A 20,508-nucleotide genomic window follows, 5' to 3' on the forward strand; every position below is an offset into this window, starting at 1 on the left:
ATATCATTCACAGTAAGTATATAATTTAGCCCAAACAACTACCTCTTTACCTACTGTATTTATTTATTTATTTTGCTCCTTTGCACCCCATTATTTCTATCTCTACTTTACACTTTCTTCCACTGCAAACCAACCATTCCAGTGTTTTTTTTTACTTGCTATATTGTATTTACTTCACCACCTTGGCCTTTTTTATATTTCTATTTAGTTATATATATATTTTGTTTGCCTTCACCTCCCTTATCTCACCTCACTTGCTCACATTGTATATAGACTTATTTTTCACTGTATTATTGACTGTATGTTTGTTTTACTCCATGTGTAACTATGTGTTGTTGTATGTGTCGAACTGCTTTGCTTTATCTTGGCCAGGTCGCAATTGTAAATGAGAACGTGTTCTAAATTTGCCTACCTGGTTAAATAAAGGTGAAATAAATAAATAAATAAATAAAGTGAGGAGACTTCCTGTTTTGCTATCACTATAGATATGGTTTAGATGTAAGGTTCTGTATTTCCTTAGTCAACCTTGTGTTCTGTTTTGTTGTGTTCTTGAACGTAGCCCTGTTTCTTTGTGTTCTTGAACGTAGCCCTGTCTTTCATTTTTGTTCATTGATTTCACCTGTGTTAGTTACTCACCTGGTCTTATCAGCTCCTTATTTAGTTCAGTTCATTCTGTTTGTGCCTTTGTGAGGTATTGTTCGTTTTGACTCTACTAAGCCTTTTCCTAGCTCGTTTGTGAGAACCAGTTAAAGCCTTCAGTCCTAGTTTTGATTCACCTGCCTTTTTGCCTACCTGTGTATGACCATTGCCTGCCTGTCACCACGATTTTTGCCTTCTGCAAAGGCGAAATAGACACCTGTCGCGCTCTGCTTGTGAATCTACACCTTTTCCTCCCTGAGTATTCATTACAGATGATCAATACAGGCAAATGAATAGGCCTACCCTAAGACAAATAATTGATGGAAATGTATGAACAAGACTATGTATTTTGCCACTAAAATATATGATAAAATAACACATCCCCCCCCTGCAGACCAGACAGGATCTGGTGGCTGTTGGGTAGGGAATTAGTATCTATCTCAGGTATAAAAAGAAAACTCCCGGCTCCCTGTAAAAAACAATATTACTGAGCAATTAGTTGATTGTGTCATTATGATAAGAAATACAAATGTTTATTTTAGGATTCCATGATATCACTTAAGGTCCTTTCAGAATGTAAGCCATATTGAACATGTGATGTTTCAAACTTCCATAACACAATCATTACTGCCCTCCTGTGGCTAAGTTAACTAACTCTTCACATTCTCACTGGCACATATATTTAAACTATTATTTTGTGTCAAGACAATTTAAAATATATTAAATATAATATAATCCTACCTTTAGCCTTTGTATAGGTAAGTAGATACACCTATTTACCTTGATGTAGATAGCCAATTCTATATTTTTAATGTCTCTGAAGGATGTTGTTATATGACGACAATGACAAAGGAGTTAGCTAAAGTACATATATCTGACCAAGTTAAAACAAAGTGGTCAGTTTGCCAAAGGAAACTTTCTGTTGTCATAGAGACTGTTGAATCACACTTGTGTAGGTCTGCACTTGTGCACAAGACACACAGCTGCTATCAGAGTAGCCAGGAAAAGCCAGCGCAGGACCTCATACCAAACAGGCAACACTGCCCATGCCCTGAAAAACAAACAAAAAGTTATGATTGAAAATCGCTCTTTGAAAATGAAATTCCACATTACATACAGTAGTGGTCTAAAGATTTAATTCCCACAGCTGCATCCACAGTACAATTGTTAAGAGTTCACAGTACATCCTTTATTTGAAAACTGACACCTTCATCTATACCCAGTGGTGGAAAAAGTACCCAAATGGCATACTTGAGTAAAAGTATAGATACCTTAATACAAAGTTACTCAAGTAAAAGTCACCCAGTAAAATACTACTTGAGTAAAAGTCTGAAAGTATTCTATATATACTTAAGTATCAAAGTAAATGTAATTGCTGAAATATACTTAACTATCAAAAGTAAAAATATAAATCATATCAAATTCCTTATATTAAGGAAAGCCAATGGCACCATTTTCTTGTTTTTAAAATGTAGTGATAGCCAGCGGCACACTCCAACACTCAGACATTATTTTTTTTTAAATCATACGCTGACCAACTGGCAAGTGTCTTCACTGACATTTTCAACCTCTCCCTGTCCGACTCTGTAATACCAACATGTTTTAAGCAGACCACCACAGCCATTGTGCCCAAGAACACTAAGGTTACCTGCCTAAATGACTACCGACCCGTAGCACTCACGTCTGTAGCCATGAAGTGCTTTGAAAGGCTGGTCATGGCTCACAACACCATCATCCCAGAAACCTTAGACCCACCCCAATTTGCATACTGCCCCAACAGATCCACAGATGATGCAATCTCTATAGCCCTTTCCCACCTGGACAAAAGGAGCACCTATGTGAGAATGCTATTCATTGACTACAGCTCAGTGTTCAACACCATAGTGCCCTCAAAGCTCATCAATAAGCTAAGGACCCTGGGACTAAACACCTCCCTCTGCAACTGGATCCTGGACTTCCTGACGGGCCGCCACCAGGTTGCTTGGGTAGGTAACAACACATCTGCCACGCTGATCCTCAACACAGGTGCCACTCAGGGGTGAGTGCTCAGTCCCCTCCTGTACTCCCTGTTCACTCATGACTGCACGGCCAGGCACGACACCAACACCATTCAATTTGCCGATGACACAACAGTGGTAAGCCTAATCACTGACAACAACAAAACAGCCTATAGGGAGGAGGCCAGAGACCTGGCCGTGTGGTGCCACGACAACAACCTCTCCCTCAACGCGATCAAGACAAAGGAGGTGATTGTGGACTACAGGAAAAAGAGGACCGAGCACACCCCCATTCTCATCGACGGGGCTGCAGTGGAGCAGGTTGAGAGCTTCAAGTTCCTTGGTGTCCACATCACCAATAAACTAACATGGTCCAAGCACACCAAGACAGTCGTGAAGAGGGCACGACAAAACCTATTCCTCCTCAGGAGACTGAAAAGATTTGGCATGGGTACTCAGATCCTCAAAAGGTTTTACAGCTGCATCATCGAGAGCATCCTGACTGGTTGCATCACTGCCTGGTATGGCAACTGCTCGGGCCTCTGACCGCAAGGCACTACAGAGGGTAGACTCCTGAACATCTAGTCAAATGGCTACCCAAACTATTTGCAGTGCCCCCCCCCCCCCCCCCACTGCTACTCTCTGTTTTCATCTATGCATAGTCACTTTAATTATACCACCTAAACTCAGCAACAACAAAAAACATCCTCACTGTCAACTGTGTTTATTTTCAGCAAACTTAACATATGTTCATACAAATATTTACACAACAGGAATCAACAATTGAGACATAAACTGAACAAGTTTTCAGACATGTGACTAACAGAAATGGAACAATGTGTCCCTGAACAAAGGGAGGGTCAACATAAAAAGTAACAGTCAGTATTGCGTCTCCTCCTCATGGACTGCACCAGGTTTTCCAGTTCTTGCTGTGAGATGTTACCCCACTCTTCCACCAAGGCACCTGCAAGTTCCCGGACATTTCTGGAGGGAATGGCCATCACCCCTGTTGAGACAAAACCGCGACTCGTCAGTGAGAGCACTTTTTGCCAGTCCTGTCTGGTCCAGCGACGGTGGGTTTGTGACGTTGTTGCCGGTGATGTCTGGTGAGGACTTGCCTTACAACAGGCCTACAAGCCTTTTCTCCAGCCTCTCTCAGCCTATTGCGGACAGTCTGAGCACTGATGGAGGGATTGTGCGTTCCTGGTGTAACTCGGGCAGTTGTTGTTATCCTGTACCTGTCCCGCAGGTGTGATATTCGGATGTACCAATCCTGTGCAGGTGTTGTTAGACGTGGTCTGTCACTGCGTGGACAATCAGCTGTCTGTCCTGTCTCCCTGTAGCGCTGTCTCAGGCGTCTCACAGTACGGACATTGCAATTTATTGCCCTGGCCACATCTGCAGTCCTCATGCCTCCTTGCAGCATGACTAAGGCACATTCACGCAGATGAGCAGGGACCCTGGGTATCTTTCTTTTGTTGTTTTTCAGAGTCAGTAGAAAGGCCTCTTTAGTGTCCTACATTTTCATAACTGTGACCTTAATTGCCTACCGTCAGTAAGCTGTTAGTGTCTTAATGACTGTTCCACGGGTGCATGTTCATTAATTGTTTATGGTTCATTGAAGAAGCATGGGAAACAGTGTTTAAACCCTTTACAATGAAGATCTGTTATTTGCATTTTTACGAATTATCTTTGAAGGACAGGATCCTGAAAAAGGGGCGTTTCTTTTTTTGCTGAGTTTAAATGTACAGTCATGGCCAAAAGTTTTGAGAATGACACAAATATTAATTTTCACCAAGTCTGCTGCCTCAGTTTGTATGATGTCAATTTGCATATACTCCAGAATGTTATGATGAGTGATCAGATGAATTGCAATTCATTGCAAAGTCCCTCTTTGCCATGCAAATGAACTGAATCCCCAAAAAACATTTCCACTGCATTTCCGCCGTGCCACAAAAGGACCAGCTGACATCATGTCTGTAACGAAAGTCGTCGGGCGAAGGAGAGGAGGACCAAAGTGCAGCGTGGTACGTATCCATAATACTTTTAATCAAAAATGAATACACGAACAAAAACAACAAAACGACCAACGAACAGTTCTGACAGGTGCAACAAACACTAACCAGAAAATAACCACCCACAAACACAAGTGGGAAAACAGGCTACCTAAGTATGGCTCTCAATCAGAGACAACGCTAGACAGCTGCCTCTGATTGAGAACCATAACAGGCCAAACACATAGAAACAGAAACCCACCCACATCACACCCTGACCAAACTAAAAATAGAAACATACAAAGCAATCTACGGTAAGGGCATCACAATGTCAGTGATTCTCTCATTAACACAGGTGTGAGTGTTGACGAGGACAAGGCTGGAGATCACTCTGTCATGCTGATTGAGTTCAAATAACAGACTGGAAGCTTCAAAAGGAGGGTGGTGCTTGGAATCATTGTTCTTCCTCTGTCAACCATGGTTACCTGCAAGGAAACACGTGCTGTCATCATTGCTTTGCGCCAAAAGGGCTTCACAGGCAAGGATATTGCTGCCAGTAAGATTGCACCTAAATCAACCATTTATCGGATCATCAAGAACTTCAAGGAGAGCGGTTCAATTGTTGTGAAGAAGGCTTCAGAGCGCCCAAGAAAGTCCAGCAAGCGCCAGGACCTTATCCTAAAGTTGATTCAGCTGCGGGAATGGGGCACCACCAGTACAGAGCTTGCTCAGGAATGGCAGCAGGCAGGTGTGAGTGCATCTGCACTGCACAGTTAGGTGAAGACTTTGAGGATGGCCTGGTGTCAAGAAGGGCAGCAAAGAAGCCACTTCTCTCCAGGAAAAACATCAGGAACAGACTGATATTCTGCAAAAGGTACAGGGATTGGACTGCTGAGGACTGGGGTAAAGTCATTTTCTCTGATGAATCACCTTTCCGATTGTTTGGGGCATCTGGAAAAAAGCTTGTCCGGAGAAGAAAAGGTGAGCGCTACCATCAGTCCTGTGTCATGCCAACAGTAAAGGGTCCTGAGACCATTCATGTGTGGGGTTGCTTCTCAGCCAAGGGAGTGGGCTCACTCACAATTTTGCCAAAGAACACAGCCATGAATAAAGAATGGTACCAACACATCATCCGAGAGCAACTTCTCCCAACCATCCAGGAACAGTTTGGTAACGAACAATGCCTTTTCCAGCATGATGGAGCACCTTGCCATAAGGCAAAAGTGATAACTAAGTGGCTCAGGGAACAAAACATCAATATTTTGGGTCCATGGCCAGGAAAATCCCCAGACCTTAATCCCATTGAGAACTTGTGGTCAATCCTCAAGAGGCGGGTGGATAAACAAAACTCGAGTGTTGCTTTAGCAGTTTGCTTAGGGTCATTGTCCTGCTGGAATCAAATCAAATCTCTGGAAGACAAACAGGTTTCCCTCAAGAATTTCCCTGTATTTAGCGCCATCCATCATCCCTTCAATTCTGACCAGTTTCCCAGTCCCTGCTGATGAAAAACATCCCCACAGCATGATGCTGCCACCACCATGCTTCACTGTGGGGATGGTGTTCTCGGGGTGATAAGAGGTGTTGGATTTGTGCCAGACATAGCGTTTTCTTTGATGGCCAAAAAGCTCAGTTTTAGTCTCATCTGACCAGAGTACCTTCTTCCATATGTTTGGGGAGTCTCCCACATGCCTTTGCAACTCCTTCAGGGTTATCTTGGTCTCTTTGTTGCCTCTCTGATTAATGTCCTCCTTGCCTGGTCTGTGAGTTTTGGTGGGCAGCCCTCTCTTGGCAGGTTTGCTGTGGTGCCATATTCTTTCCATTTTTTAATAATGGATTTAATGGTGCTCCATGGGATGTTCAAAGTTTCTGATATTTTTTTATAACCCAACCCTGATCTGTACTTCTCCACAACTTTGTCCCTGACCTGTTTGGAGAGCTCCTTGGTCTTCATGGTGCCACTTGCTTGGTGGCGCACCTTGCTTAGTGGTTTTGCAGATTCTGGGGCCTTTCAGAACAGGTGTATATATACTGAGATCGTGTATATATACTGAGACTTTATTTAACTAAATATGTGACTTCTGAAGGTAATTGGTTGCACCAGATCTTATTTAGGGGCTTCATAGCAAAGGGGGTGAATACATATGATGAATGAACACGATGTACCTGTAATGAACACGATGGGAGACAGAGAGCTGGTTTCAAGCGCAGGGCGCAGCAGGTGTTTATTTGTAAAGGACCACAGGAGGAGGCAGGTAGCAGGGTCCAGGGGCAGGCAGAAGGTGAGACACAGGGAATCCAAAAGGGCAGCAGTACAGGCAGGGAAAAGGCTAATAACGTCATCCGGGAGATCAGACAAGAGGTTGATAACAGGAAATCCGATAGGCTAAAATACAGGCAGGGAATAGGCAAAAACTATCATACACGGGAAGAGTAACTCACAGGGGAAAAACAGCACTCCGAAAGAAGTGTGTCACAAAACTAACAATACCTCACAGTGATGGGGTGCAAAGAACTGAACTAAATAGTGTGTGATAATGACATACAGGTGTGTGAACAGGTGATTAGAATTCAGGTGATTGGGATCTGGAGAGTGAGATACGTTCAGGGGATCTATGTGTTTGAGGGTGTGAGTTGGAAAGTGGGCTGGAAAGTGAGCTGCGTTCAGGGGATCTATGTGTTTGAGGGTGTGAGTTGGAAAGTGGGCTGGAAAGTGAGCTGCGTTCAGGGGATCTATGTGTTTGAGGGTGTGAGTTGGAAGCAGATGGTTTTCTTTGAAAAACACATTTTTGTGCAATTTCTAGCTAGCTACTATTTGAAACTGTGACATGTGTCAGCCTGTTTTCACTGTCTGTCCTCGTGCATTTGTTATTTATGCGTGCCTTCAAAATAAATGTCCCACAAGCGGTGGGAGTTAAATCATTACTCAAAGAGAGTATTCATTGGGATTTTAATTTGAATAACAAATATGTTTTTTTCAAAACTTTACTATCGCAAATTCTTTATGTGATCTGAGCATGATTCCACAGGCCGTATTGAATCAGTTCGCAGGCTGCATACGGCCCCCGGGTCGGTCTTTGCCCAGGCCTGGTCTACACCTATGCAACCTTTCACAGCACTGTGCCTCTCTGGAAACATTCACTACACTGCAGTCAAACAACGTACCACATTTGACCACTGCAAGGGGAAGTCTAACTGCACATGACATGTTAGTTTTAATGTTACATGAACAAGTACAGTGAAATGCCTTTCTTGCTAGCTTTAACCTCAATGCAGTAATCAATAACAATGTAATACTAAAAATAACAAGGTCGAACAAAAACACACAAGATATAAAAATAAGAACACGATAAAGTAAGCATACTATATACAGGGTCAGTTCCAGTACCATATGTACAATGTGCAGGGCTCCTGGATCGATAGAGGTAGATACCAGTATGTATAGGGGTAAGGTGACTAGGCATCAGGGTATATGATAAACAGAGTAGCAGCAGCGTATATGATGATTGTATGTAAGTGGGTGTGTTTCGAGTCAGTATAAATGTATGTGCATATTATGTGTTTGAGCAAATGATGGAGTGAGTGTTTTGTATATGTGTTGGAGTATAAGTGTGCGTGGTGTATAGGGCCCTGTGAGTGTGCATAGTTAACACAGACAAGCATAGCCACACCCCTGAAGTACTGGCCAACTTACAGACATATCACCCGTTATTCTGGACCAATGATTGTCTGCTCTGGAACAATGATTGTATGAATGGACAAAGCTATCGATCACGTGACACCATTCATTCCTACAGTACTTTCGGAAAGTATTCAGACCCCTTGAATTCTTCCACATTTTGTTACAGCCCTACACACTACCTCATAATGGCAAAGCAAAAACAGGTTTTTAGAAATGCTTCAGTTTAGGGATTGTGCCAGGTTTCTTCCAGACGTGACATTTGGCCAGAGAATCTTGTTTCTCATGGTCCGAGAGTCCTTTAGGTGCCTTTTGGTAAACTCCAAGCGGGCTGTCATGTGCCTTTTACTGAGGAGTGGCTTCCGTCTGGCCATTCTACCATAAAGGCCTGATTGGTGGAGTGCTGCAGAGATGGTTGTCTTTCTGGAAGGTTCTACCATCTCCACAGAGGAATACATTTGCCAAATGTCTAAAAACCTGTTTTCGCTTTGTCATTATGGGATATGGTGTGTAGATTGATGGGGGAAATGTTTTATTTAATCCATTTTAGAAAAATGCTGTAACGTAACAAAATGTGGAATAGAGAATGGGTCTGAATACTTTCCAAATGCACTGTGAAGACAATAGTGCATTGATGCCATATTAAGTCAGTTAAGATGGCGTTTAATGGAGACATGCACAGTTTGAGCTACTCAACGACATACATCTGGTGTATTAGAAGCAGTTATTGGTACCATGACTGTCTTCCAATTAATATTTTTTATTACAGAACGATTGACCACGAAGATTGCCATTTTTCCATTTACCATAATGGAGGGGGTACTGTTTTCTGCTAACAATGCCTGCAGTACCGCGGTCGGCCTTGAACTTCCATGGCTTCAGTGAGAGGGGGCAGTCATTTTCAAATGCTCTGGACCCAGGAACCTGTCTTCACCTAGCAACCAAACATGGTGGATGTCTCCAAGTGTCTAGATAACCTTTCATCTTTTTCAGCAATGGTAGACTATACAATAACTCCACATAGTTCAGTTGCCAACTTTACATGAGCTTGTAGCCTTTTTTGAGGTGAAGTATAGTGTCCATTTATCAGGTTGTTTAGCTAGCTTCATTCAGCACCAAATTATGTAGACACGCTGAAATGTACAGAGCTTACCCCAGGCTTACCTCCACAACATGTTTAGGCAATGCACATACACAAAATATGAAATTGGCTCAATGCAACGAATGAAGCTAGGCAAAGCAGCGAGGCCTATGTTGACCCTATCCATCAACAGCCAACAGCCAATTTCTGTACTAAATGAAATATTACCACTACCTTTTTAAAACCATGTCTATTTTTATTTCCATAATTAAAAGCATGAGCTGGCGTACACCCAGAGAAAATGATTTAGTGTAGAGGTGCTGACTAACGGCGAACAAACTGTAAGCTATAATAATAAGCACTCTATATATATAAACGTCCAGTAATTTATTGGGTAAAACAGCAACTCTTTTATTTATATATCTTTTTTTGTTGTTCTATTTTACCCCCTTTACCCCCAATGGGCTCGGGAGACAAAGGTCAAGTCATGCTTCCTCTGAAACATGACCAGCCAAACTGCGTTTCTTAACACCCACCCGCTTAACCCGGAAGCCAGCCGCACCAATGTGTTGGAGGAAACACCGTTCAACTGACGACCAAGGTCAGCCTGCAGGCGCCCGGCCGTCCCAAGGAGTCACTAGAGCGCAATGAGCCAAGTAAAGCCACCCCGGCCAAACCCTCCCCTGACCCAGATGACTCTGGGCCAATTATGCGCCGCCCGATCACAGTCGGTTGTGATACAGCCCGGGATCGAACCCAGGTCTGTAGTGGCGCTTCTAGCACTGCGATGCAGTGCCTTAGACCGCTACGCCACTCGAGAGGTCCTTATTTTTATATCTTTATTTCCCAAACACAATTCAACCCAATCACAATCACTTTTTGGTCGTTTAATCATTTTAAGCACATTTTAACAGGCTCAACACCTAACAAACACTTGCCATTGGCTCAACGATTGGCTCAATTTACCCCATGGCCATTGGTTCAACTTACCCCAAGGCAAACAGTTTGACTATATTAGCCGACACAGGACACAGCTACAACGATGCCCTTTCATTCTAGGTTTAGGACCTCATATTGATGCTTATAGAGACCCAAACTGATGTTTAGAACAATCTTAGAAGTATCTACTTTGGTTTATGATACAAGCATCATGAAACCTCTAACACAATAAATTCATTTCATTTGGTAAAAATCTATTTTTTGGACCCAACTTGATTACCACTTTTTCCATGTGGTTTCTTCCTTCACAAACTCCATGAAATGATGACCTCTTTCTAAATATTTGGTCAAATGGTACATTTTCTGTATGGTTTCCTAAAAACAAGGGTGGCTTAACTTACCCATTTACCACCCCTTACCCCACTTTCCCCTACATAGTAGTAGTCTTCAGATCTCATTTCTACAGCAGCATACACAGTACAGTTTTTAAGAGTGGACAGTACATCCTGTACTTGAAAATGGACAACTAAAACATATGCAACCTCTTAACAGCGCTACTGCACTGTGCCTCTTTATGCAAACCTTTGATACACTGCCACCAAACAACAGACATATACATAACATGCTGACAGATTGATCACATCAAAGGAAGTCTAGCTGCACTGCTTCTTCAAGACATGTCACATTATGTTACTGGGTAACAGGATCTGGTGGAAATAGATAAACATAGAGGTAACACAGAGGTTACACAGATGTTACATAGAGGTTACACAGAGGTTACACAGATGTTACATAGAGGTTACACAGAGGTTACACAGATGTTACATAGAGGTTACATAGAGGTTACATAGAGGTTAAACAGAGGTTACACAGATGTTACATAGAGGTTACATAGAGGTTACATAGAGGTTAAACAGAGGTTACATAGAGGTTAAACAGAGGTTACACAGAGGTTACACAGAGGTTACATAGAGGTTACACAGAGGTTAAACAGAGGTTACATAGAGGTTAAACAGAGGTTACACAGAGGTTACACAGAGGTTACACAGAGGTTAAACAGAGGTTACATAGAGGTTAAACAGAGGTTACACAGAGGTTACACAGAGGTTAAACAGAGGTTACATAGAGGTTAAACAGAGGTTACATAGAGGTTACATAGAGGTTAAACAGAGGTTACACAGATGTTACATAGAGGTTACATAGAGGTTACATAGAGGTTAAACAGAGGTTACACAGAGGTTACATAGAGGTTAAACAGAGGTTACACAGATGTTACATAGATGTTACATAGAGGTTACATAGAGGTTACATAGAGGTTACATAGAGGTTACATAGAGGTGACACGGTCCTGACCTCCTGTAATGCCAATCCTGGTGTGTTTGATTGATTGTTGAGGACAGGTTGCTGTTGGTTCCAGGTTGATAGGGTTCTTCTGTCAGATGGCCAGTAGAACGCAGAGGTGTGGCTGTGCTTGTCTTCAGTCTGTCACTACAGTCATAGCTTCTCTGGCCTGGTGGTGTTGAAAAGTACATATGCATGGATTGGAAATAGTTATTATACTTTACTTTAAACTTTATTTGTCATGAGAAGCTACATGTTTAGGATAACTTGGGTGTCTACTTAGTATGTCGTTTTGCTGATGTGTTTTAGTTTTAGTTTTGCTGATGTGATTTGTTCCTACTTAATCAACCACATTCAAAAGTATTTTCTTAGCACTTACCCTCCATAGCAAAACTATAGATGCAGTCCTCCTCAGAGGGCTTCAGAACCTGCAGCGAAACCATCCCACTATGCTGGCTGCTCACATCGTTGCTGGCACTGCAGTAGTACTGGCTGTCTTCTTCCACAATGCCACAGTGTAGGTGCAGGTCTGCTGAGCTCTGAAACGGGATGTCCTGGGGTTGGGTGGATTGGTACCAGGTGTACTGGACACTTGTGCCCTGTGCACTAGCACAGTGCACTGTCACAGGCTGGCCCCAGCAAGTGTCTCCCATTGAAATCAGGGGCCATACCATGGGTTTGGACACTACCACTGGGAGAGAGAGATAGAGAGATGTTATTTGGATAATGCAAAAGAAAAGGGGAAGGGGTAACTTTGTCAGTAAAAGTAAAGAGCAAAAATAATCTTACCAAATGTCACAATTAGATTGATGGAAGTCATGATATCAGCATAGATTTTATCAATCCCAACCCAGTACACTCCAGTATCCTCTAACTTGAGATCTGTCATGATGATGACCAACCCCCTTCGCTGTGCATCTATGATCTGAGACCTATGTCTGGGCTCTCTGTTGGTGAGGTGATCGGAGTCCATTAGAATATCACAGGTCGACCTAGACTCCCCACGACACCAGTACTTCTTACTGAAGAGGTACCGGTTTGTTTGGTACTGGCAGACCAGACTGAATCCACTCCCGACATTGGCCTGTATTACTGTTTTGTCACACTGAAGCTGGATACTTGCTGGGAAAAGAAACACAACAAATAGTTAGATAAATCATCATTGTTGGTCAACAGCCCTTTCAGACCTACAGAATGTCTTTTAAAATATGTTCTGCAGGTTGAAAATAACATGATGTATACTGGATAGTATTCTGTATGCAGTAAATGGTCATCATCAGTGGTGTAAGAAAATGTACTGTGCAGGTACATATCTACTTCATATACAGTATATACAGTACCAGTCAAAAGTTTGGACACCTCATTCAACGGTTTTTCTTTATTTTTTCTATTTTATTTTAAAATATATTTTAGATTTTAGATTCTTCAAAGTAGCCACCATTTGCTTTGATGACAGCTTTGCACACTCTTGGCATTCTCTCAACCAGCTTCACCTGGAATGCTTTTCCAATAGTCTTGAAGGAGTTCCCACTTATGCTGAGCACTTGTTGGCTGCTTTTCCTTCACTCTGCAGTCCAACTCATCACAAACCATCTCAATTGGGTTGAGGTCGGGTGATTGTGGAGGCCAGGTCATCTGATGCAGCACTCCATCACTATCCTTCTTGGTCAAATAGCCCTTACACAGCCTGGAGGTGTATTGGGTCATTGTCCTGTTGAAAAACAAATGATAGTCCCATTAAGCGCAAACCAGATGGGATGGCGTATCATTGCAGAATGCTGTGGTAGTCATGCTGGTTAAGTGTGCCTTGAATTGTAAATAAATCACAGACAGTGTCACCAGCAAAGCACCCCCACACCATCACAACTCCTCCATGCTTCACGGTGGCAACTACACATGCGGAGATCATCCGTCCACCTACTCTGCGTCTCACAAAGACACAGCGGTTGGAACCAAAAATCTCAATTTGGACTCATCAGACCAAAGGACAGATTTCCACCAGTCTAATATCCATTGCTCGTGTTTCTTTGCCCAAGCAAGTCTCTTCTTCTTAATGATATCCTTTAGTAGTGGTTTCTTTGCAGCAATTCGACCATGAAGGCCTGATTCACGTAGTCTCCTCTGAACAATTGATGTTGAGATGTGTCTGTTACTTGAACTCTGTGAAGCATTTATTTGGGCTGCAATTTCTGAGGCTGGTAACTCTAATGAACTTATCCTCTGCAGCAGAGGTAACTCTGGGTCTTCCTTTCCTGTGGCGGTCCTCATTAGAGCCTGTTTCATCATAGCACTTGATGGTTTTTGCGACTGCACTTGAAGAAACCTTCAAAATTCTTGAAATTTTCCATATTGACTGACCTTCATGTCTTAAAGTAATGATGGACTGTCATTTCTCTTTGCTTATTTTAGCTGTTCTTGCCATAATATGGACTTGGTCTTTTACCATATAGGGCTATCTTCTGTATACCACCCTTACCTTGTCACAGCACAACTGATGGGCTCAAATGCATTAAGAAGGAAAGAAATTCCACAAATGTACTTTTAACAAGGCACACCTGTTATTTGAAAAGCTTTCCAGGTGACTACCTCGTGAAACTGGTTGAGAGAATTCCAAGAGTGTGCAAGGCTGTCATCAAGGCAAAGGGTGGTTACTTTGAAGAACCTCAACTATAAAATATATTTTGAATATATTTTGTTTAATACTTTTTTGGTTACTACATGATTCCATGTGTGTTATTTCCTAGTTCTGATGTCTTCACTAGTATTCTACAATGTAGAAAATAGTACAAATAAAGAAAAACCCTTGAATGAGTAAGTGTGTCCAAACTTTTGACTGGTACTGTATATAATGGCAACCCTGTTGATAATGATAATGTATATGATTGGAAAAAAGGGTGTGAGCGTTAATCAGACCAAGAAAAAATCAACACAGTTGTGGTTTGATATCATTATGTAGTCACAGACAGGCCTAAGTAGGACAGTATGCTGAATACAGTTTCAGAGGAATTCTACTGTTACTGTGTATGTTCACCCCTTTGATATCAAAGTAATGTTATGTACAATTGTGAGGGCATGAAAACAGGACATTTCTTTCAAACAAACTGGTTGAAAAGGAACTGTAAACACGTTGTAATTACTACATTTAAAAGTTGATTACAATATACTTACTTTCACACAGCAACAGGAGATAAAGGACCCTCATCATGGTAAGACTAATGTCCTCTACCAGCCGTCTCTATCTCTGAACCTATACAATAGCAATTAAACCTGTGAATGAGGTTACTGTAAGATGAAGTGCCGGTTTGATAATGAGACAGGATGCCACTGAAATGGACTGTGGTTAGTGCGGCATCCTCCTCTGCTAAGAGAGCTTCAGAGGTGTGCAAAATGTATGTAGGATGTGAATAGACCCTCTATAACGAGATGCAATTGGCATTATTCACCCTGTTCAATTTCACTGATATACAGTATTAGGCTCAGATGAATTTGGTTTTGGTTTAATCATCCATAATACATAATCATACAATACAACATTAACATGTATAGGCCTATGCTGCTTCAAATAGTTATTTGTCGGGGGTGGAGAGTACTACTACTTTGAACCATTCTGCTCCAGGACCATTCAATTATGCAATTGTATAGATCTTCCACTATGTGTCATCCTAGTACATAATAAAGAAAGGGGAACCTGTTGATTGGGGATCACTGCCAACATCTGATTCTTTGGTTTTGAATTTTACTTCATTGAGAAAGTAAAATCCAGATATTGAAAATTAAACCAAATTAATCTGACTTTGGTGATACTTGTGTACTGACTCTCCAGCCTAAATTTCCTCCAAACGGCTGCAGGGTAACCATGGCAGCTTCCTCACCGTGTTGAGTACAGTTGAGATAACTGTACTTGACCTGTCAGTAGGTAGTTAAACCTCTTCTGTCAGTTGTTTCTCCATCAGGTGGCAACACACACAGAGATTACCCACACATATATTACACACTCAGAGATTTCCCACATAGAGATCACACACCCAGAGATTACACACACATAGATCACACACAGAGATGGCATACACAGAGATGACACACACAGAGATTATGTCACGTTCTGACCTTTATTTTCCTTTGTTTTGTCTTTAGTTAGTATGGTCAGGGCGTGAGTTGGGGTGGGCAGTCTATGTTCTGTGTTTCTATGTTTAGGTTTGTCATTTGGCCTGATATGGTTCTCAATCAGAGGCAGGTGTTTTTCATTGTCTCTGATTGGGAACCATATTTAGGTAGCCTGTTTTCACTGTTGGTTGGTGGGTGTTTGTTTCCTGTGTCAGTGTTTGTGCCACACGGGACTGTTTTTGGTTAGATTCTCTTTGTTATTTTGTATTGTGTCTTGTTCAGTTTGTTCTATTAAAACATGGACACATACAACGCTGCGTCTTGGTCCGATCTCTGCTACACCTCCTCTTCAGACGAAGAGGAGGAAATCTGCCGTTACAGATTACACACAGAGACATTGCACACACAGAGATTACACACACAGAGATCACCCATAGAGATTGCATACACAGAGATGACACACACAGAGATTACACACAGAGATATTGCACACACAGAGATTACACACACAGAGATTACACACAGAGAAATCACACACAGATATTACACACACACGCAACAACACAGGAGTTTGTCTGACAATAGTTACTACAAGCAGAAGAGAGAAAGTGAATGTACCAAGTAAGTACTTGTACTAATATATCGTTTATAGAAGACATGACACTATCAATATGAGTACAACTGGTACTGGAACTTTGATTCCATCTCTCTCTCTCTCTCTCTCTCTCTCTCTCTCTCTCTCTCTCTCTCTCTCTCTCTCTCTCTCTCTCTCTCTCTCTCTCTCTCTCTCTCTCTCTCTCTCTCTCTCTCTCTCTCTCTCTCTCTCTCTCTCTCTCTCTCTCTCTCTCTCTCTCTCTCTCTCTCTCTCGCAGTAGATCCAATAGGAACTGTTTAGACAGCTTTAGCACCATAGCATCTCTACAATTCTACCAGATAGTTCAATAAGGTGAGATTAACATGGATCTTTCAGGAGTTATGAATCCGAAATGGTGATGGGCTGTCACTTAGTGCCTGACGGTCAGTGGACCAGCTGGACTGTGGGGGAAAACGCCAGACAGAAAGAGAGAGGGAGTTACCTGTCTTACAGGATCTAGCCAGCCTTCACCTTGACTCCGCACCACCCCTCCCTCCTGGCCTCTCCCTCCTGGCCCTCCCTCTCTCCTCCATGTCCTGAATGTGGTTCAACACGCTGAACCGCCTCCGGCATGCTCTAGGGCAGGGTTTCCCAAACTCGGTCCTGGGGCACCCCTTGGGTACACATTTTGGTTCTTGCCCTAGCACTACACAGCTGACTGAAATAACCAACTAATCATCAAATGTAGATTATCTGCATCAGCTGTGTAGTGCGAGGGCAAAAACCAAAACATGCCCCCAGGGGGGCCCCCGGACTTAGTTTTGGAAACCCTGCCCTAGGGCTGGGCTGGAAACACTGTTCAAGCATGTGTGTGCACATTTATCTCCCTTTTCCCTCTGTGTTTGTGTCTGTGCCTCTCTCACTGTATCTTTCTTTCTATCTTTCTCTTTCTCTCTCTCTCTCTCTTGCTCACACACACACCCTGATGAGGTGCTTCGGAGCAGGGCTGGCTCTAGGACCCAGTGAGAGAGACACAAGGGGATGTGGTGATATTTTTTTTATCTGACCACAGAACCTTTCAGCTTGCTGCTGCTGCCTCCTTGAACTGACGACAGCTCTGACAGTGCCTTGTGCCTCTCACCAGGCCCCTTGGAACAGAGACACCTCAGCCACCCGGACCCTGACGGCGAGCCCCCTGTCCATGGTCCCGTGGCCCTCTGTGTCCTGACATGCCAGGCAGCAGCAGCACACGCGTAGCCCCAGCAGCCCAGCCATGGAGCAGCAAGCCTGGATACTGAGGGGCTTCCTGGCTCAAGTGGAGAGCAAGGAGGCTGAGGAGGAGGAAGCGGAGAGTGGCTTCACAGGGGAGTTCTCGGTGAGTTCATCTATTTATTTGATCACTTTTCTCACTGTATAAAAAAGTGGATTTAGTCTTATGAGTGGTGCAGACCTCACCTGTCCTGTGATGCTGAGTGTTTACAATTTGTCTAAACATCGAGAGCATATGAGGGAGTGTATTTGTTTTTATGTGAGTGTGTGTGGACAAAGAGAGAGTGCTGTTGTGATAAGCCATACTGTTATTCCACTGACCAGAACTCTGCCAACTCTGCCAAAGAACGCCATGATCAGAGACATACTATTTCTGTTATGCTGTTTCTGTGTGGGTTGTTCCTGTATGGGTTGTTCCTGTGTGGGTTGTTTCTGTATGGGTTGTTTCTCTATGGGTTGTTCCTGTATGGGTTGTTCCTGTGTGGGTTGTTTCTGTATGGGTTGTTTCTCTATGGGTTGTTCCTGTATGGGTTGTTTCTGTGTTGGTTGTTCCTGTGTGGGTTGCTCCTGTATGGGTTGTTCCTGTATGGGTTGTTCCTGTGTGGGTTGTTCCTGTGTGGGTTGTTTCTGTGTTGGTTGTTTCTGTATGGGTTGTTCCTGTATGGGTTGTTCCTGTATGGGTTGTTTCTGTATGGGTTGTTCCTGTGTGGGTTGTTCCTGTATGGGTTGTTTCTGTGTTGGTTGTTCCTGTGTGGGTTGTTCCTGTATGGGTTGTTCCTGTATGGGTTGTTCCTGTGTGGGTTGTTCCTGTGTGGGTTGTTTCTCTATGGGTTGTTCCTGTGTTGGTTGTTCCTGTATGGGTTGTTTCTGTGTGGGTTGTTCCTGTGTTGGTTGTTCCTGTATGAGTTGTTCCTGTGTGGGTTGTTCCTGTGTGTGTTGTTCCTGTATGGGTTGTTTCTGTGTGGGTTGTTTCTGTGTGGGTTGTTTCTGTGTGGGTTGTTCCTGTATGGGTTGTTCCTGTGTGGGTTGTTTCTGTGTGGGTTGTTTCTGTGTGGGTTGTTCCTGTGTGGGTTGTTTCTGTGTGGGTTGTTCCTGTGTTGGTTGTTCCTGTATGAGTTGTTCCTGTGTGGGTTGTTCCTGTGTGGGTTGTTCCTGTATGGGTTGTTCCTGTGTGGGTTGTTTCTGTGTGGGTTGTTTCTGTGTGGGTTGTTCCTGTGTGGGTTGTTTCTGTGTGGGTTGTTCCTGTGTTGGTTGTTCCTGTATGAGTTGTTCCTGTGTGGGTTGTTCCTGTGTGGGTTGTTCCTGTATGGGTTGTTCCTGTGTGGGTTGTTCCTGTGTGGGTTGTTTCTGTGTGGGTTGTTCCTGTGTTGGTTGTTTCTGTATGGGTTGTTCCTGTGTTGGTTGTTTCTGTATGGGTTGTTCCTGTATGGGTTGTTTCTGTGTGGGTTGTTCCTGTATGGGTTGTTCCTGTATGGGTTGTTCCTGTGTGGGTTGTTTCTGTGTGGGTTGTTCCTGTGTGGGTTGTTTCTGTGTGGGTTGTTCCTGTGTTGGTTGTTCCTGTATGAGTTGTTCCTGTATGGGTTGTTCCTGTGTGGGTTGTTCCTGTGTGGGTTGTTTCTGTGTTGGTTGTTTCTGTATGGGTTGTTCCTGTATGGGTTGTTCCTGTATGGGTTGTTTCTGTATGGGTTGTTCCTGTGTGGGTTGTTCCTGTATGAGTTGTTCCTGTGTGGGTTGTTCCTGTGTGGGTTGTTCCTGTGTGGGTTGTTCCTGTGTGGGTTGTTCCTGTGTGGGTTGTTTCTGTGTGGGTTGTTCCTGTGTTGGTTGTTTCTGTATGGGTTGTTCCTGTATGGGTTGTTCCTGTATGGGTTGTTTCTGTGTGGGTTGTTCCTGTGTGGGTTGTTCCTGTGTGGGTTGTTTCTGTATGGGTTGTTCCTGTATGGGTTGTTCCTGTATGGGTTGTTCCTGTGTGGGTTGTTTCTGTGTGGGTTGTTCCTGTGTGGGTTGTTTCTGTGTGGGTTGTTCCTGTGTTGGTTGTTCCTGTATGAGTTGTTCCTGTGTGGGTTGTTCCTGTGTGGGTTGTTCCTGTATGGGTTGTTCCTGTGTGGGTTGTTCCTGTGTGGGTTGTTTCTGTGTGGGTTGTTCCTGTGTTGGTTGTTTCTGTGTGGGTTGTTCCTGTATGGGTTGTTCCTGTGTGGGTTGTTTCTGTGTGGGTTGTTTCTGTGTGGGTTGTTCCTGTGTGGGTTGTTCCTGTATGGGTTGTTTCTGTGTGGGTTGTTTCTGTGTTGGTTGTTTCTGTATGGGTTGTTCCTGTGTGGGTTGTTTCTGTGTGGGTTGTTTCTCCATGGGTTATTTCTGTATGGATTGGGTCAGTCAGTCCCCAACTACTGCTTATTAGCTTCCTCTTATTGCACTGCTGCCTGTTTCTGAAGGCCACCATACAAGTAAGATGATCGACAGGCAAATTTGATGTTACTGATGCAGAAACCCCGCGCCTCACCACCCTGTATGCACATACACACATAAACACACACATAAACACACATACATACATACACACACACACACATACACACATAAACACACACATACAAACATACACACACACACACATACACACACACACACACACATATACACACACACACATATACACACACACACACACACATACACACATACATGCACACTAGTGATGAGCGGGTGATCTTCGCGGGGTGGACGGGATTAGGATAATTCAATATTGTGTGGCTGAAGGGCGGGTGGGTGCTAGGCGGGTTGAATAAAGAGAAGCAATACCTTAAAAAATCCATAAATGTTATTATTGTGCAGTTTATATAGTCTACATTGAGGTTTTTCTTTCATTATTTTAGGCTATCTGGTATTACTGCATAAGT

At 43.2% G+C, this 20,508-nt stretch overlaps 2 protein-coding genes across 3 annotated transcripts in view; one reads left to right on the top strand and one right to left on the bottom strand.

Moving 5' to 3' along the window:
- Positions 1–1,156: 1,156 nt before the first annotated feature.
- On the bottom strand, positions 1,157–14,942 carry LOC139557603 (uncharacterized). Its single transcript, XM_071372622.1, has 5 exons — positions 14,836–14,942; positions 12,457–12,789; positions 12,047–12,358; positions 11,680–11,836; positions 1,157–1,690 (listed from the first exon to the last, which is right to left on the bottom strand). The coding sequence occupies exons 1-5, from the start codon at positions 14,870–14,872 to the stop codon at positions 1,582–1,584; spliced, it is 948 nt and encodes a 315-aa protein (XP_071228723.1). The 5' UTR covers positions 14,873–14,942; the 3' UTR covers positions 1,157–1,581.
- Positions 14,943–17,423: 2,481 nt separating this feature from the next.
- ptpn22 (protein tyrosine phosphatase non-receptor type 22) overlaps positions 17,424–20,508 on the top strand; it is a 39,177-nt gene continuing 36,092 nt past the window's right edge. For both annotated transcript variants that reach the window (XM_071372606.1, XM_071372607.1), the window contains exon 1: positions 17,424–17,720. In XM_071372606.1, coding sequence (XP_071228707.1) covers positions 17,619–17,720 — 102 coding nt within the window. In that variant the 5' untranslated portion in view covers positions 17,424–17,618. The remainder of the gene's footprint in view (positions 17,721–20,508) is intronic.

The sequence above is a fragment of the Salvelinus alpinus genome, chromosome 28 (assembly GCF_045679555.1).
Source record: "Salvelinus alpinus chromosome 28, SLU_Salpinus.1, whole genome shotgun sequence".
Lineage (NCBI taxonomy): Eukaryota > Metazoa > Chordata > Actinopteri > Salmoniformes > Salmonidae > Salvelinus > Salvelinus alpinus.